General features: G+C 40.7%; 1 protein-coding gene across 1 annotated transcript; it reads left to right on the top strand.

Annotated features, from left to right (window-relative positions):
- The first annotated feature begins 466 nt into the window (after positions 1–466).
- LOC123051688 (4-alpha-glucanotransferase DPE2) lies at positions 467–9,144 on the top strand. The gene is made up of 23 exons (XM_044474649.1): positions 467–763; positions 1,273–1,592; positions 1,848–1,965; positions 3,252–3,304; positions 3,440–3,567; positions 3,659–3,788; positions 4,027–4,223; positions 4,328–4,406; positions 4,527–4,565; positions 4,816–4,935; positions 5,017–5,118; positions 5,277–5,360; positions 5,442–5,684; positions 5,770–5,895; positions 5,987–6,061; positions 6,145–6,216; positions 6,442–6,561; positions 6,703–6,800; positions 7,172–7,331; positions 7,419–7,517; positions 7,677–7,874; positions 8,193–8,286; positions 8,760–9,144. Exons 2-23 carry the CDS (start codon positions 1,275–1,277, stop codon positions 8,873–8,875), a joined length of 2,769 nt encoding a protein of 922 aa, XP_044330584.1. The 5' UTR covers positions 467–763; positions 1,273–1,274; the 3' UTR covers positions 8,876–9,144.
- The last annotated feature ends 8,559 nt before the right edge of the window (positions 9,145–17,703 follow it).

Raw genomic sequence — 17,703 nt, 5'->3', positions numbered from 1 at the left:
TTTTCCTGAATCGGCAGTTCGAGATCCCATCAGCCATGCAGTTTACGGCGAGAAAATAAGCTTATCTTCACACCAAATCGCACACTGACAGACTGCCAGTCTGACGCGCACTTTAATTTTACAGTGAAAATTTCAGATCGGATACAAACAGCCCAGATTTGTTGCGCTCCTCATCCCTTCCAGATGGGACAACTTGCCCTTAATGGACACCCACACCCACACACAAAAAAATCTCTCTCTTCCTCGTGCAGATCCGTCCGCAAGTTGCAGACGTAGGCAGCGGTAGCGGAGCAGAGAGCGCATCGAGACGGACGGCATGGCATGGACAACTGCGGTTCGTCTCGTCCTCACGTGTCGCCGTGTCAGCAGCAGGCAGCAGCTACCTCCTCCCCAGCCACACAAAAAATGGCGAGCTTTTTACCGCCTCGGGCTCGCCGCTCTGCCCGTGTGGCCGCCCGGGGAAGAAGCGTTCCGCCCGTCGCCCGCCCGGATCCACAAAGCATGGGGGAAGGGAGGCAACGGCCCAGAAAGGCCGCCTTTTTTAGCCCCTCCCGTCACCGCGGCTCACAGGTGCCGCTGCCCGTGCCCGCCCTCCGTCGTTAACGTCACACTCACGCCCCTCATCATCTCCTGGCACCTTCTCCCCCTCCCTCCCGTACCTCCGTCCATGCTCTCGCTCTCCTGAGCCTCCTCCCTCCTTGTGTTTGCTGGTGATCCCCTCCCCGTCCGTGGCCGCCATTGGCGCCGTCCGTGCTCGCCCAAGGTAAGCCTCGCCCGCTCCCTCCCTCCCCTGTTTCTCGGTTCGTCGGCAGGCAGAGCCTCGGTGAGTGAGCGAGCGAGTGAGTGGTGTTCTCAACTTCTGATTCGTTCCTGCGTTCGCCTCTGAGCTGCTGGCTCTTGGCGACCTTGGCCATGGCGGCGCCGGGATTGGGGGAAATGGTAGAATGCGGGGGGATTCGGCGATTCTCCGAATCTGGTCCACGTCTTCCCGTCGCGAAACGAAAAAAAGATGCACAGTACTGAGTACTACTGATTCTCGAATCTCTCTACGACGCTGATAAGATATTCGGAGGAATGGGGAGCGGGAGGGCCGGAATCACGGAAGCATTAACAATGAGTGCGTGGGGATCCCTTGGATCCGTGATTCGTCTCCGAGGGAGAAATGGCGGATTCATCCTTACGCTACCAAATCTTTAAGCCATCTTTTTTTCCCACTGACGCATTCAGCTCCTGACCTTGCTGCGCTTGTGTGTCTGCCTGCCTGCTCTGAAGAGATGGCGAAAGTGACCCTGATCTTCAAGCTACCGTACTACACGGAATGGGGGCAGAGCCTCATCATCGCCGGCTCCGCGCCGGCGCTCGGGTCCTGGAACGTCAAGCAGGGGCTGGCCCTGAGCCCGGTTCACGAGGGGAACGCGCTGGTCTGGTGCGGCCAGGTTTCAGTCCCGGCTGTCTTCACCTGTGAGTACAGCTACCATGTGGTGGACGACCACAAGAACGTTCTCAGACGGGAGGCCGGGGAGAAGAAGAAGCTAGTGGTGCCGGAGGGCGTCAAGGACGGCGACGTCGTCGAGGTCCGCGACTGGTGGCAGGTACTGATTGGAACTTCCATGTGTTCATTCAACCGCCCTCTTGCTTGCTGGTATATATTTGCATTCTGTACAAATATTAGCCACATTGGCAGCACACATTAAGCTTATCAACTTAGCTGAATGCTATGTATCTTTTGTTGATATATGTTGCTTGCTGCTTATATGACCATTTGGCAACGCTGTTCGTCAGACTAGTCCTAGAAGCTTGTTGTTCCTAAAAATTGCCGTTTATGATTGGTCGTCGTCTGGATTCAGGATGCTTCTGAAGCTCTTTTCCTCCGAAGTGCGTTCAAGAACGTCATTTTCAGCGCAACTGATAATGCTAAAAGGCAACTGCAGTCTCCTTCCCTCAGCAAAACTTTGGATCCTGAAGGTAATATTTTTAAACTGAACGTCTCAAACCAATGGAATCAACTGGCACCGGAGAAGCCAATCAACACATACCTGATTTAAAAAAATATATACTAGCTAAATGCTCGTGCGTTGCTACAGAATTTATGTCTGTTGTATATTATTCATTGTTTAAATGCTTGTGCCGCCATAGTCTGTGAGTTCGTGCAAAATGAAGAACTATTATCTGAAAATCTACATCAATGGAAACAACCATACGTGCTCCGTGCTAATTTGTAATAACTTAAGAGGTAAACGAACCGCCACCCAGCTTAGATCTTTATAAGAGTAAAGATACTGCTAGGAGCCCGTGTGTTGCTACGGGTCGACAATAAATTTAGTTGAAAGATTACTGGAAACCTGTTAAAGTATTTAAAATAATCATGCAAAGTCCAGTTGGATTGATTGTCAAGCCACTGGCTCCAAACAATAAAAGGTCATCGTAATTTGTTGAAGAAAAATGCTATGAACATTAGTTTTTGCAGATTGCCTTATTGGCATGCTTGAAACATTGGGATCTCTACAGGAATCAAGATAAATGCAAGGATAATTTTTTTTAGAGTTTAGGACTGCCGTTTGATGCAGATCTGATGGTTGGTATAGTCCGAGTTGAGTGGACTGCCGCCACAATAATAAACAGCCACTGCAATTTTTTGAAGAAAAATGGTATGAACATTAGTTTTTGCAGATTGCTTATTGGCAATGCTTGCAACATTGGCATCTCTACAGGAATCAAGATAAATACAAGGACACAAAAATAGGGTCTAGGACTGCCGTTTGGTGCAGATCTGGTGGTTGGTATAGTCCAAGATGAACGGACCGCCGCCATCGGTTTTGATCTTTACAAGAGTAAAGATTTGCTGAATAATAAAGAATGTAGCATAAGCTCTTTCCATGCTAAATACATGTTAAGTAAAACATTCTTTTCCTTCCTACTTTATAGTATTTGTAGAACGTTCCAGGTGATGTCTCGCGCTTGTAATATTTTTTACTATTTAAAGGAAATTTTCTATTTAGTCTTCACCAATGGAGTATCTGAAAATAAACAAAGAAATGAACTAATTCTGCTTTGATGGTTAGATACAACATTAGCATTGAGCTGTGCCCTCAGCAAAACCTTATCGTACTTGGTGTGTGTGTGTGGCGTGGACTTGTTTATTACCTTGTTTGGCTGTGGTGGTTTGCTTTATATATAAAGCGGGGCGAAAGCCTTTTTCGTTACAACATTAGCATTATTTGAATTTGTCTTCTATGATCTTTGTTGAACAGATATTGTCGTGCAATTTATTATCAGTTGTCCTCGGCTAGCAGCTGGCTCTACTGTAAGTATTATTCATGCACTTTTGTTTCCGTTTATAAGCTATGATTAGCTGTACTTAGCACCCTTATCGCATCATAGTTCAATGAGTTATACTTACTTGCTGGTGTCCTAACTATTGCCAATCACAAAACTTCAGGTTGTCGTCACAGGAAGTAATCTCGCGGTAGGAAATTGGAAAGCTCAAAATGGCCTCAAGCTCAACTATGTTGGAGATTCCATTTGGAAAGCCTACTGTGTGTTGCGGAAGTCTGAGTTCCCAGTAAAATATCCTTGTGCAAAAAACTATTTTCTTAGTTAGTATTTTTGTATTATTTGTTGTACCAACACTAATGTGTTGTCCTTAATAATATTCCACATATAAGTACTGTCAAGTTAGTGAAGCAGGAGTCTCTTCATTGGAGTTTGGCCCAAACAGAGAGGTTGATGTGGATTTATCATCACCCAAGCCATCCAGACACATCTTATTATCTGATGGCTCCCTCCGGGTAACGTCTGCATTCATAATGAGTCATCCACTAAGAATGTTCTAGCAATTCATATATTCCTTGCCAGAAAGCTTGGTAGGTACATGCTACTATTTAGTTCCCGCAACTGTTTACCATGCTATGGTGCATTAGGAAATGAACCATATTCAGATAGAACCCTGCCACGCCGTGCTTAGGCAAGAAAGCTGAGGATGTAGTATGCATCATACACGGACTAATTTATCATTTGTTTTATCAGGAAGCACCATGGAGGGGTGCTGGTGTTGCCGTACCGATGTTCTCAATCAGGTCAAATGAGGATCTTGGTGTTGGAGAATTCCCAGATCTTAAACTTCTTGTTGACTGGGCAGTAAATTCGGGTTTTCATCTTGTTCAGCTCCTTCCTATCAATGATACTTCTGTTAACAAGATGTGGTGGGATTCATATCCATATAGGTACTACTAAGATACACTGCTTCATCCTCCCTTGTGCTTTCGCTTGAAGTATGAAAGACACATTTCTGAAGAGAAAATAATGTCCTACACGTTCTTATTTACAGCTCACTCTCCGTATTTGCGTTGCACCCCTTGTACCTGAGAGTGCAGGCGCTTTCAGATGCTATTCCAGCAGATGTTAAGGTCTAACTTCGTGTGCCTTTCATATTAACTCTTATACTAGTCTTTTTTGGCTTCTCGTTTCACTGATCTCTTCAATTCTGAATCACCTGATCCGGTACTCAATTTTGCATATTGTCACAGGAAGAGATTACGAAGGCAAAGAAGGAGTTGGACAAAAAGGTAAATGTATTTTCACGTGTATAAAGTATCATTTATTTTCTGTCATCACTGCAAATGTAAAGCTCTGAATATGCTTTGCATTTGTGCTGGATGCACTTCTTGTCCTTGCTGCTCTTTTGCTATGCTTGCTCTTTAAATCAGATCATCCACTGTATTTGAAAAACTTCAAAAAGTTTGACTTTGCTCATGGAACCCAAATGGTTCTTGGAGTTTTTTGCAGATCTAACATTTTCCCCTAATGTTCAAATAGGACGTCGACTATGAGGCAGCGTTGTCCACGAAACTCAGAATTGCCCAAAAAATATTTAATTTAGAAAAGGATAAAGTGCTAAATTCAGCTCCGTTCAAGCAGTTCTTATCTGAAAATGAGGTATAACTACTGGCATTTCATATTTTTTTAGTCCACTTATTTCAAACTACATTTGATTGCTTTCATACCATGTTTCAATAGGAATGGTTGAAGCCATATGCTGCATTTTGCTTTCTTCGGGATTTCTTCGAGACATCAGATCACAGCCAGTGGGGTCGGTTTTCTCAGTTTTCCAAGGAGAAGGTATTGGAAATGATATGCTAATAATCCCATATTTCCTGCATAGCTTCCTAATGACAATTCTGTTTAGTAAATTCTGCGATTTGGTCTAGTTCTTTCTGAGAGCGCATATGGAAAATACACAGCTAATAAGAGATGTCTCTTTATGCAATTTCTTGCAGCTTGACAAGCTAGTCGCAGCAGATGCTTTGCACCACGATATTATACGCTTCCACTACTATGTCCAATATCATCTATTTACACAAGTAAGTATTGGCCGTTGTCATTCAGAACTCTATAAATGTGTATATATTTGTGGACATTCATTCTCATTCCCTCCTTATTAGTTATCAGATGCAGCTACATATGCAAGGAAGAACAAGGTTATTCTGAAAGGAGATTTACCTATTGGTGTTGATAGGAACAGCGTGGATACTTGGGTAAACCCTACATTATTTCGCATGAATACCGCTACTGGTGCACCTCCAGATTACTTTGCCAAAAGTGGACAAAATTGGGGTTTTCCTACATATAACTGGGAGGAGATGTCAAAGGATAATTATGGGTGGTGGCGAGCTCGTCTGACACAGGTTATTAACAGCACTGTTTTATTTTTTTCCCTGTCTGGCAGTCACCTTTGCTTGCCATTACTCATCTGCTATTAGCATGTTGCAGCTATCAAAATTCTTCACAGCGTATAGGATAGACCATATTTTGGGTTTCTTTAGGATCTGGGAGCTTCCAGATCATGCTGCCACAGGTCTATGTGGAAAATTTAGACCTTCAATTCCTCTTAGTCAGGTTCGTTTCTTATCCGTTTTAAAAGAAACAAAAGGGACCAGAGAAAACCTCTATAGTAGTTTATCTGACTTGTTTCTGAGTTCACTTACAGGAGGAGCTTCTAGGTGATGGTATCTGGGATTTTGATCGGATGAGCCGCCCATATATTCGTCAGGACATGCTGGAGGTAACCATATTCAAACCGATGTTCCGGAATTGTTTCAGTAAAGATGAGGGTGCCAGCAGCATGACGTTTTTATCATGTTTCAGGAGAAGTTTGGATCTCTTTGGACAATTGTTGCAGCCAACTTTCTGCACGAGTATCAGAAACACTGCTATGAGGTAATGCAAAGCAGTTATATTCTCCTTTTATAACAGTTGGACATATGGGCTACTTGAGTCTGCATGTCAAACTATTATTGATAACAACATATTATTAGTTTAGTAATTATTACAAGCATATCTATTTCTCAATCTAAGGCATGTGAAGTTTTTCCTGATGTTCTTTTACATGCCATTGCTTCCTTTAATTTCACTTGTCTTTGACTGGTTCATTCATGCATATAGTTCAAAGAGGAATGCAACACCGAGAAAAAGATTATTACAAAGATTAAAACCAGTCCTGAAAAATCACTCTGGCTGGAGAAAGAAGACAGTATTCAGCGTGGTCTGTTCGATCTTCTACAGGTAATTCAGCCTTCTGTCGTGCACACACTGTATCCTCATGTTAATATTTTTCTCCTAACATCCGCCTCCTTTTTCTTCTATCAAATTTTGACTATTATTTTTGAAAACATATTAAAGTAGATCTGTTTGTTTGTTCTGCAGAATATAGTCCTCATCAGAGATCCTGAGGACTCCACAAAGTACTATCCCCGTTTTAACCTGGAAGATACTTCAAGTTTTAGGGACTTAGATGAACATAGGTAATATTATTTTTCACAGTTATACGTGCTTCTGGTTGATCTGTAAAGTTTCTTCAGGCTTGTTGATATTGATTAAGTATTTAGTGCAACAGACTAACGGCGTATGAGCATTGTGATGTTGTACTTAGTTGTAATTTTTATCTTCATCGTACTGCTATAACCTCTTAGTTGCATAGTCATGGTTCATATTATGCATTTCCTCAAGGAAAATGAATTATATCTTTAGTAGGCAGTTTGCTATCAAGATAATCAAAATAGTGTGCAACCAACTTTAGTTTCTTGCTTATAGTACGCTCTTGATTTTAACATTATGTCCTAACCAAATCTGTATTTATTGACTATTTCATCTTCTCATCGATGTTTTTTTACAGCAAAAATGTCCTTAGAAGATTATACCATGACTATTATTTCGTTCGCCAAGAAAATCTTTGGCGACAAAATGCACTGAAGACTCTACCTGTTCTATTGGACTGTTCGGATATGTTGGCATGCGGGGAAGATCTTGGCCTTATCCCTGCTTGTGTTCACCCTGTATGGCATCTTTCCTGGACATGCTAAAAAATAACTATTGTTTTGTGCTGACTATGTTCTTAAAATAACAGTAAGATATTTATCCAGGTTATGCTAGAACTCGCGTTGATTGGATTGCGTATCCAGAGAATGCCTAGCGAACCAGGCTTGGAATTTGATATTCCGTCCAAGTACAGCTATATGACGGTGTGTTTCACTCTTTTGCCAGTATTACACTCTAATTTTTTAGAAGAAAATTTACAGTAGTATGTTCTGATTTTTTAAGACAAAATTTAAAGTAATAGTTGGAAATATAAGTAAAAGTATGCTACATCAGATGATAAATTGTGCTGGATGACCTTCCAGGTTTGTGCTCCCTCATGTCATGATTGCTCCACATTACGTGCTTGGTGGGAAGGAGATGAAGGGACAAGAAGTCGTTTTTACAAGACTGTAATTGGCAGCGACAAAGAGGCCCCATCTCGTTGCACCCCAGAAGTAGTGAACTTCATTCTTCAGCAGCATTTCGATGCACCGTCAATGTGGGCAATCTTTCCGCTACAGGTATAGGACTTCAACTTGTACCATATACTCCATCCAGTAAAAACATGTCGTTTGGACATAATTTTGGCTAAACTTTTACAGCATTGACAGCCAATAAATTTCAAAATATTGGATTGGATTTGTCTCAAAATTTATTTTCAAATGTTAACATTTTTTGGGTTTTATAATTATATTGCAGTACAAATTAATTATCAAAGTTATCTTTTGGAGACTATCAGATGTCCAAACATCATATTTTTAAGTACCGGAGGGGGTACTATGATTGGGTTTTTAACAGAAACAAGTACATGAATATACTTGGGGTTTCTTCTTTACCAGGATCTGCTCGCTCTGAAAGACAAATACACCGCAAGACCAGCAGCGGAGGAAACAATCAACGATCCCACTAACCCGAGGCATTATTGGAGATTCCGTAAGTTCATTTTTTCCGAAGGCTATTCCTGACACAATGCCTCTTTTTCGTGCAAATACAATATACTCCTACTACCTGTTTCGTGATTTGTCTGGTTTTAGTGGCAAGGTTGAAACATTTTTACAGTTCAGTATGTGTTCCTGCCAGTGTCTACTTAACCATTTGATGTGGAGCTATACACATCACTGGAGGTGGCACGGCGGACCAATTTAATATCTGGGGACAAAAGCATCATCAAAATGCTGCCCCATCAACTTCAGACGAATATATAACACCCGGGAGAACTTGTAGGACACTATCGTTTTCGAACGATTTGTCAGCGTAGCCTTTCTAAGCTAAAGCGACACCTTTGAAGCCTCGCATGCGATTTGTGTTCCCATTGTGTATATTTAACCCCGGAAAGCGTATCTTCCCCCCCCCCCCCCCCCCCCCCCTTGGATCTAACTTCTTCTCCCAAAATACATCTGCTGCAGGCCTACATGTGTCACTGGAGTCCATACTGGAGGACAAGGACATCCAGGCGAGCATCAAGAACCTCGTCACAAGCAGCGGGAGGTCATTCCCTGGCAAGAAAACGGACAAGGCCTAGTCGACCGGCAAATCGTAGGAACAACAAAGGACCGCGAAGAACGGTCAGTCGTCGCCGAGCGGGATCATGATCACGAGAAATATATATATAGGATAATAAGGTGGTGTATTGCCGCCATGTCCGTTGAGCTGATGTTTGTTTCAGCTAGAGAAATCGTTACGCCCGCTCATAATTTTTCGACGCTATGGAAAATAATAACTACTGGTATATCACTCTATATCAAACCGGCTTGTGAAATAAATGGTTGCGCCCCGGTTTTTTGTCGTCAAGATCTCCCATCGTGTCTAGCCTTCGCATGTTTTCTTTTTCTGCATATTTTCTACTTACGTGTGATTCAAGGCCCTGAAATGGAGTCCCTGATGGATGTACTCCCTCCGTACCAAAATATAAGACAGTTTTTGCAGTTCATTCATTTTGAACTGCAAAAACGTCTTATATTTTGATACAGAGGCAGTACATGATTTGCAATTTGCTCTCTGAGAAAGCTGTTTCTTCTTTGTATAGTCTTGTTGTGAGCCGTGAGCTCTGAAGTCTGAACCTGGGTTCTGGCTAAGATGCGATTCCATTTTCTTTGGTGCGGAGCAAAAGGGAAAACAGAAACGTCACCTTGTTGCTTTGCATCATGGCCCCATTTATTATTCTATTGAAAAAAGGTTTAGCTTTTGAAGCTTAGGTTTAGTTAGGTTGTGCCAGATGCCAATTCATCACTGAAACATTTAGCGAAAAGCGTCGCTAGCTTTTTGAAGGTTAGGGTCGCACTCATCTTGCCTGTGCGATAAGCATGGCTGGCTGTGCGTAGTTAGTTTAACTGTTCCCTTCCATACCGGCATGGCATATGGTGGATGTTCTTGCTTGCTTGCCCTTTGTTGGTAGCACGGTGGCACCGCAAGGTGCGGCAGCACTAGGGCTTCTACATGACTTTTATTTGTGGACAAGTGCCATCTTTTGCCGCCGGCCGTTTGATGGCAACAGCGCAAACTTCGGAAATTGAAATTGACGCGAGTAGTGTATCTTGCTCAGCTCGCTGGCTCAGCAAGCACTTGGTCCGGAGAAACGTGACCCTATGTATGAGACTACTCATAGTGAGAGTAATATAGGTAGTAAGATTAGTCACAATGGGTAGTAACATAGAGTAGTAACATGCCCGTGTTAGACTAGTCGCAATGGGTAGTAACTTAGACTAGTAACATGCATATGTTACTAATCTATGTTACTACCTTCACAGTGGGTAGTAACATATGTCTTGTGTCATGCATCACTTCATTTATTACTTTGTAGACTCATCTTTTCTTGATATGTGTGATGTTACAGTAACTAGCTATGTTACCACATGCCTCTCTTTCTTCATTAATTACATGCCACATCATCTATTTTGCTTAGATAAATGTGATGTTATCACCTATGTTACTCCCACTGTTTGCTGTACGGCAGGCTTTGGGTGCATGGAACGATTCTCCCGCCTTTCATTAATACTATAATCTGTATACTATTAAAAGATGGGACTATGTTACTATATTTATATTGGGGAATAACATATGTGTGGTAACATGCAATATTTCATTTATTATGTTATAGACTCATATTGCCTTGATATGTGTGATGTTACTAATACTAGTAGTAACTAGCTATGTTACTACATCCATCTCTTCCTTCATTTATTGCTTGCCACATCATCTATTTTTTCTAGATATGTGTGATATTACTATCTATGTTACTCTCAGACTAGCCACAATGGGTAGTAACATAGAGTAGTAACATCGACATGTTACTAGTCTATGTTACTACCTCTATAGTGGAGAGTAACATATATGTGGTAACATGCAACCCTTCATTTATTAGGCTATAGACACATCTTGCCTTGATATGTGTGATGTTACTACACTACTAGTAACTAGCTATGTTACCACTTTCCTCTCTTTCTTCATTTATTGCTTGCCACATCATCTATTTTATTTAGATATGTGTGGGTAGTCTCACTGTGGGTAGTCTAACATCACACATATCTAGATAAAATAGATGATGTGGCAAGCAATAAATGAAGAAAGAGAGGAAAGTGGTAACATAGCTAGTTACTAGTAGTATGAGTAACATCACACATATCAAGGCAAGATGAGTCTATAGCCTAATAAATGAATTGTTGCATGTTACCACACATATGTTACTCCTCACTATAGAGGTAGTAGCATAGAGTAGTAACATGCCTATGTTACTACTCTATGTTACTACCCATTGTGGCTAGTCTGACAAGGGGGAATGCAAGCGGGACAGGCTGGCGGACAATACCATGACATAAATGTAGTACTCTCTATAACATCACTAGTTTTTTTTGCGATGGAACATCACTAGTTAATTGTCCGTGTGTTGCAACGGGCTCATACATTTGTGATCAGCTCAACGCTAATTATATGTGACATATGGCTTACACTCATCATACTCTAGATTTTGATAAGATATTTAATTTGAATGCAAGAAAAGGTTTTATTTAGTTGAGGTTTTGATAAGATTTGATTTGATTTGAGTATTCTAGGGGGAGGAAAAGTTCCCTAGAGTCCACCTTTTCCTCCGACGGCGCCGCCGGAGTCCAGCCAACAAATCTAGCGCTGCGAATAGCGATCCCGGCCGGCGACTTGCAAGGCCAGGCTCTCGGGAACAAGTCCGTGGTGCTGCATGGCGGACCTGGAAGCCCAGGAAGCTGGGGGCGGTAAGCAGGGAGAGAAAGTCGTAGTAGGGTTTAGGGTTAATGAGGGAGTTGACGGAGGATAGTGGAAGGAGTCTGGGGCACTGATACGTCTCCAACGTATCTATAATTTTTGATTGCTCCATGCTATATTATAGTCTGTTTTGGACATTATTGGGCTTTATTATTCACTTTTATATTATTTTTGGGACTAACCTATTAACCGGAGGCCCAGCCCAGAATTGCTGTTTTTTGCCTATTTCAGAGTTTCGCAGAAAAAGAATATCAAACGGAGTCCAAACGGAATGAAACCTTCGGAAACGTGATTTTCGGAACGAACATGATCCAGAGGACTTGTACCCTATGTCAAGAAACAAAAGAGGAGGCCACGAGGTAGGGGGCGCGCCTACCCCCCCCTGGCGCGCCCTCCACCCTCGTGGCCCCCTGTTGCTCCACCGACGTACTCCTTCCTCCTATATATACCTACGTACCCCCAAACGATCAGAAACGGAGCCAAAAACCTAATTCCACCGCCACAACCTTCTGTACCCACGAGATCCCACCTTGGGGCCTGTTCCGGAGCTCCGCCGGAGGGGGCATCGATCACGGAGGGCTTCTACATCAACACCATAGCCTCTCCGATGATGTGTGAGTAGTTTACCTCAAACCTTCGGGTCCATAGTTATTAGCTAGATGGCTTCTTCTCTCTTTTTGGATCTCAATACAATGTTCTCCCCCTCTCTCGTGGAGATCTATTCGATGTAATCTTCTTTTGCGGTGTGTTTGTTGAGACTGATAAATTGTGGGTCTATGATCAAGTTTATCTATGAACAATATTTGAATCTTCCCTGAATTCTTTTATGTATGATTGGTTATCTTTGCAAGTCTCTTCGAATTATCAGTTTGGTTTGGCCTACTGGATTGGTTTTTCTTGCAATGGGAGAAGTGCTTAGCTTTGGGTTCAATCTTGCGGTGTCCTTTCCCAGTGACAGCAGGGGCAGCAAGGCACGTATTGTATTGTTGCCATCGAGGATAACAAGATGGTTTTTTATTATCATATTGCATGAATTTATCCCTCTACATCATGTCATCTTGCTTAAAGCGTTACTCTGTTCTTATGAACTTAATACTCTAGATGCATGCTGGATAGCGGTCGATGTGTGGAGTAATAGTAGTAGATGCAGGCAGGAGTCGGTCTACTTGTCTTGGACGTGGTGCCTATATACATGATCATACCTAGATATTCTCATAACTATGCTCAATTCTGTCAATTGCTCAACAGTAATTTGTTCACCCACCGTAAAATACTTATGCTCTTGAGAGAAGCCACTAGTGAAACCTATGGCCCCCGGGTCTATCTTCATCATATTAATCTTCCAACACTTAGTTATTTCCGTTGCTTTTTTACTTTGCTTTTATTTTACTTTGCATCTTTATCATAAAAATACCAAAAATAGTATCCTATCATATCTATCAGATCTCACTCTCGTAAGTGACCGTGTAGGGATTGACAACCCCTTATCGCGTTGGTTGCGAGGATTTATTTGTTTTGTGTAGGTGCGAGGGACTCGCGCGTAGCCTTCTACTGGATTGATACCTTGGTTCTCAAAAACCGAGGGAAATACTTACGCTACTTTGCTGCATCACCCTTTCCTCTTCAAGGGAAAACCAACGCAGTGCTCAAGAGGTAGCAAGAAGGATTTCTGGCGCCGTTGCCGGGGAGGTCTACGCAAAAGTCAACATACCAAGTAGCCATCACAAACCCTTATCTCCAGCATTACATTATTTACCATTTGCCTCTCGTTTTCCTCTCCCCCACTTCACCCTTGCCGTTTTATTCGCCCTCTCTTTTTCGTTCGCCTCTTTTCCGCTTGCTTCTCGTTTGCTCGTGTGTTGGATTGCTTGTTTGTCACGATGGCTCAAGATAATACCAAATTATGTGACTTTACCAATACCAACAACAATGATTTCCTTAGCACTCCGATTGCTCCTCTTACCGATCTGAATCTTGTGAAATCAATACTGCTTTGTTGAATCTTGTCATGAAAGATCAATTCGCTGGCCTTCCTAGCGAAGATGCCGCTACTCATCTAAATAGCTTCGTTGATTTGTGTGATATGCAAAAGAAGAAAGATGTTGACAATGATATTGTTAAGTTGAAGCTATTTCCTTTTTCACTTAGAGATCGTGCTAAAGCTTGGTTTTCGTCTTTGCCTAAAAATAGTATTGATTCTTGGAATAAGTACAAAGATGCTTTTACCTCTAAGTATTTTCCTCCCGCTAAGATTATCTCTCTTAGAAACGATATCATGAATTTTAAGCAACTTGATCATGAACATGTTGCACAAGCTTGGGAGAGGATGAAATTAATGATACGTAATTGCCCTACACATGGTTTGAATTTGTGGATGATTATACAAAAAATTTATGCCGGATTGAATTTTGCTTCTAGAAATCTTTTAGATTCGGCCGCGGGAGGCACTTTTATGGAAATCACTTTAGGAGAAGCTACTAAATTCCTAGATAATATTATGGTTAATTATTCTCAATGGCACACTGAAAGATCTACTAATAAAAAAGTGCATGCGATAGAAGAAATTAATGTTTTGAGTGGAAAGATGGATGAACTTATGAAATTATTTGCTACTAAGAGTGTTTCTTCTGATCCTAATGATATGCCCTTGTCTACTTTGATTGAGAATAATAATGAATCTATGGATGTTAATTTTGTTGGTAGGAATAATTTTGGTAACAACGTGTATAGAGGAAACTTTAATCCTAGGCCTTACCCTAGTAATTCCTCTAATAATTATGGTAATTCCTACAACAATTCTTATGGAAATTTTAATAAGATGCCCTCTGAATTTGATACTAGTGTTAAAGAGTTTATGAATTCGCAAAAGAATATCAATGCTTTGCTTGAAGAGAAATTGCTTAAAGTTGATGAATTACCTAGGAACGTTGATAGAATTTCTCTTGATGTTGATTCTTTAAAACTTAGATCTATTCCTCCTAAGCATGATATCAATGAGTCTCTCAAAGCCATGAGAATTTCCATTGATGAGTGCAAAGAAAGAACCGCTAGGATGCGTGCTAAGAAAGATTGCTTTATAAAAGCGTGTTCTTCTAATTTCTATGAAAATAAAGATGAAGATCTAAAAGTTATTGATGTGTCCCCTATTAAATCTTTGTTTTGCAATATGAATCTTGATAATGATGGGACTGAATATGATCCACCTTTACCTAGAAGTCGTTCCAAAAATTCGGAGTTTTTAGATCTTGATGCTAAAATTGATAAAAGTGGGATTGAAGAGATCAAAACTCTAGATGTTAATGAACCCAGTATTTTGGATTTCAAGGAATTTAATTATGATAATTGCTCTTTGATAGATTGTATTTCCTTGTTGCAATCCGTGCTAAATTCTCCTCATGCTTATAGTCAAAATAAAGCTTTTACCAAACATATCGTTGATGCTTTGATGCAATCTTACGAAGAAAAACTTGAGTTGGAAGTTTCTATCCCTAGAAAACTTTATGATGAGTGGGAACCTACTATTAAAATTAAGATTAAAGATCATGAATGCTATGCTTTGTGTGATTTGGGTGCTAGTGTTTCCACGATTCCAAAAACTTTGTGCGATTTGCTAGGTTTCCGTGATTTTGATGATTGCTCTTTAAACTTGCACCTTGCGGATTCCACTATTAAGAAACCTATGAGAAGAATTAATGATGTTCTTATTGTTGCAAATAGGAACTATGTGCCTGTAGATTTTATCATTCTTGATATAGATTGCAATCCTTCATGTCCTATTATTCTTGGTAGACCTTTCCTTAGAACGATTGGTGCAATTATTGATATGAAGGAAGGGAATATTAGATTCCAATTTCCATTGAAGAAAGGCATGGAACACTTCCCTAGGAAGAAAATAAAACTACCATATGAATCTATTATGAGAGCCACTTATGGATTGCCTACCAAAGATGGCAATACCTAGATCTATCCTTGCTTTTATGCCTAGCTAGGGGCGTTAAACGATAGCGCTTGTTGGGAGGCAACCCAATTTTATTTTTAGTTTTTTGCTTTTTGCTTCTATTTAGGAATAAATATTTTATCTAGCCTATGGTTAGATGTGTTTTTATGTTTTAGTTAGTGTTTGTGCCAAGTTAAACCTATAGGATCTTCTTGGATGATAGTTATTTGATCTTGCTGTAATTTCCAGAAACTTTCCGTTCATGAAAATAATTGTTAAAAATCACCAGAACGTGATAAAATATTGATTCCAATTGCTTCTGATCAATAAACAAATTTTCTAGGTCTTCCTATTTTGGCTGATTTTTTTGAGTTCCAGAAGTTTGCGTTAGTTGCAGATTACTACAGACTGTTCTGTTTTTGACAGATTCTGTTTTTCGTGTGTTGTTTGCTTATTTTGATGAATCTATGGCTAGTAAAAGAGTTTATAAACCATAGAGAAGTTGGAATACAGTAGGTTTAACACCAATATAAATAAAGAATGAGTTCATTACAGTACCTTGAAGTGGTCTTTTGTTTTCTTTCGCTAACGGAGCTCACGAGATTTTCTGTTAAGTTTTGTGTTGTGAAGTTTTCAAGTTTTGGGTGAAAGATTTGATGGATTATGGAACAAGGAGTGGCAAGATCCTAAGCTTGGGGATGCCCATGGCACCCCCAATATAATCTAAGGACACCAAAAAGCCAAAGCTTGGGGATGCCCCGGAAGGCATCCCCTCTTTCGTCTACTTTCATCGGTAACTTTACTTGGAGCTATATTTTTATTCACCACATGATATGTGTTTTGCTTGGAGCGTCTTGTATGATTTGAGTCTTTGCTTTTTAGTTTACCATAATCATATTTTCTGTACACACCTTTTGTGAGAGACACACATGATTTGGAAATTATTAGAATACTCTATGTGCTTCACTTATATCTTTTGAGTTATATAGTTTTTGCTCTAGTACTTCACTTATATCTTTTAGAGCACGGTGGTGGATTTGTTTTATAGAAACTATTGATCTCTCATGCTTCACTTAGATTATTTTGAGAGTCTTAAATAGCATGGTAATTTGCTTAAATAATCCTAATATGCTTGGTATTCAAGATTAGTAAAAGAAAAAACTTTCTTATGAGTGTGTTGAATACTAAGAAAAGTTTGATGCTTGATAATTGTTTTGAGATATAAATATGGTGATATTAGAGTTATGCTAGTTGAGTAGTTGTGAATTTGAGAGATACTTGTGTTAAAGTTTGTGATTCCCCTAGCATGCACGTATGGTGAACCGTTATGTGATGAAGTCGGAGCATAATTTATTTATTGATCGTCTTCCTTATGAGTGGCGGTCGGGGACGAGCGATGGTATTTTCCTACCAATCTACCCCCCTAGGAGCATGCGCGTAATACTTTGCTTTGATAACTTGTAGATTTTTGCAATAAGTATATGAGTTCTTTATGACTAATGTTGAGTCCATGGATTATACGCACTTTCTTCCTTCCACCATTGCTAGCATCTCTAATACCGCGCACTTTTCGCCGGTATCATACACCCACCATAAACCTTCCTCAAAACAACCACCATACCTACCTATAATGGCATTTCCATAGCCATTCCGAGATATATTGCCATGCAACTTACCACCGTTCCGTTTACTATGACACGCTCCATCATTGTCATATTGCTTTGCATGATCATGTAGTTGACATCATATTTGTGGCAAAGCCACCATTCATAATTCCTTCATACATGTCACTCTTGATTCATTGAATATCCCGGTACACCGCCGGAGCATTCACATAGAGTCATATTTTGTTCTAAGTTTTGAGTTGTAATTGTTGAAGTTGTAAGTAAATAAAAGTGTGATGATCATCATTTTTAGAGCATTTTCCCAAGTGAGGAAAGGATGATGGAGACTATGATTCCCCCACAAGTCGGGATGAGACTCCGGACGAAAAAAGAGGCCATAAAAAAGAGAAAAAGGCCCAAATAAAAAAATGAGAGAAAAAGAGAGAAGGGACAATGCTACTATCTTTTTACCACACTTGTGCTTCAAAGTAGCACCATGGTCTTCATGATAGAGAGTCTCCTATGATATCACTTTCATATACTAGTGGGAATTTTTCATTATAGAACTTGGCCCTA

Source organism: Triticum aestivum, chromosome 2D (assembly GCF_018294505.1).
Source record: "Triticum aestivum cultivar Chinese Spring chromosome 2D, IWGSC CS RefSeq v2.1, whole genome shotgun sequence".
Classification (NCBI taxonomy): domain Eukaryota; kingdom Viridiplantae; phylum Streptophyta; class Magnoliopsida; order Poales; family Poaceae; genus Triticum; species Triticum aestivum.
This window is presented reverse-complemented; position numbering and strand designations above follow the sequence as displayed.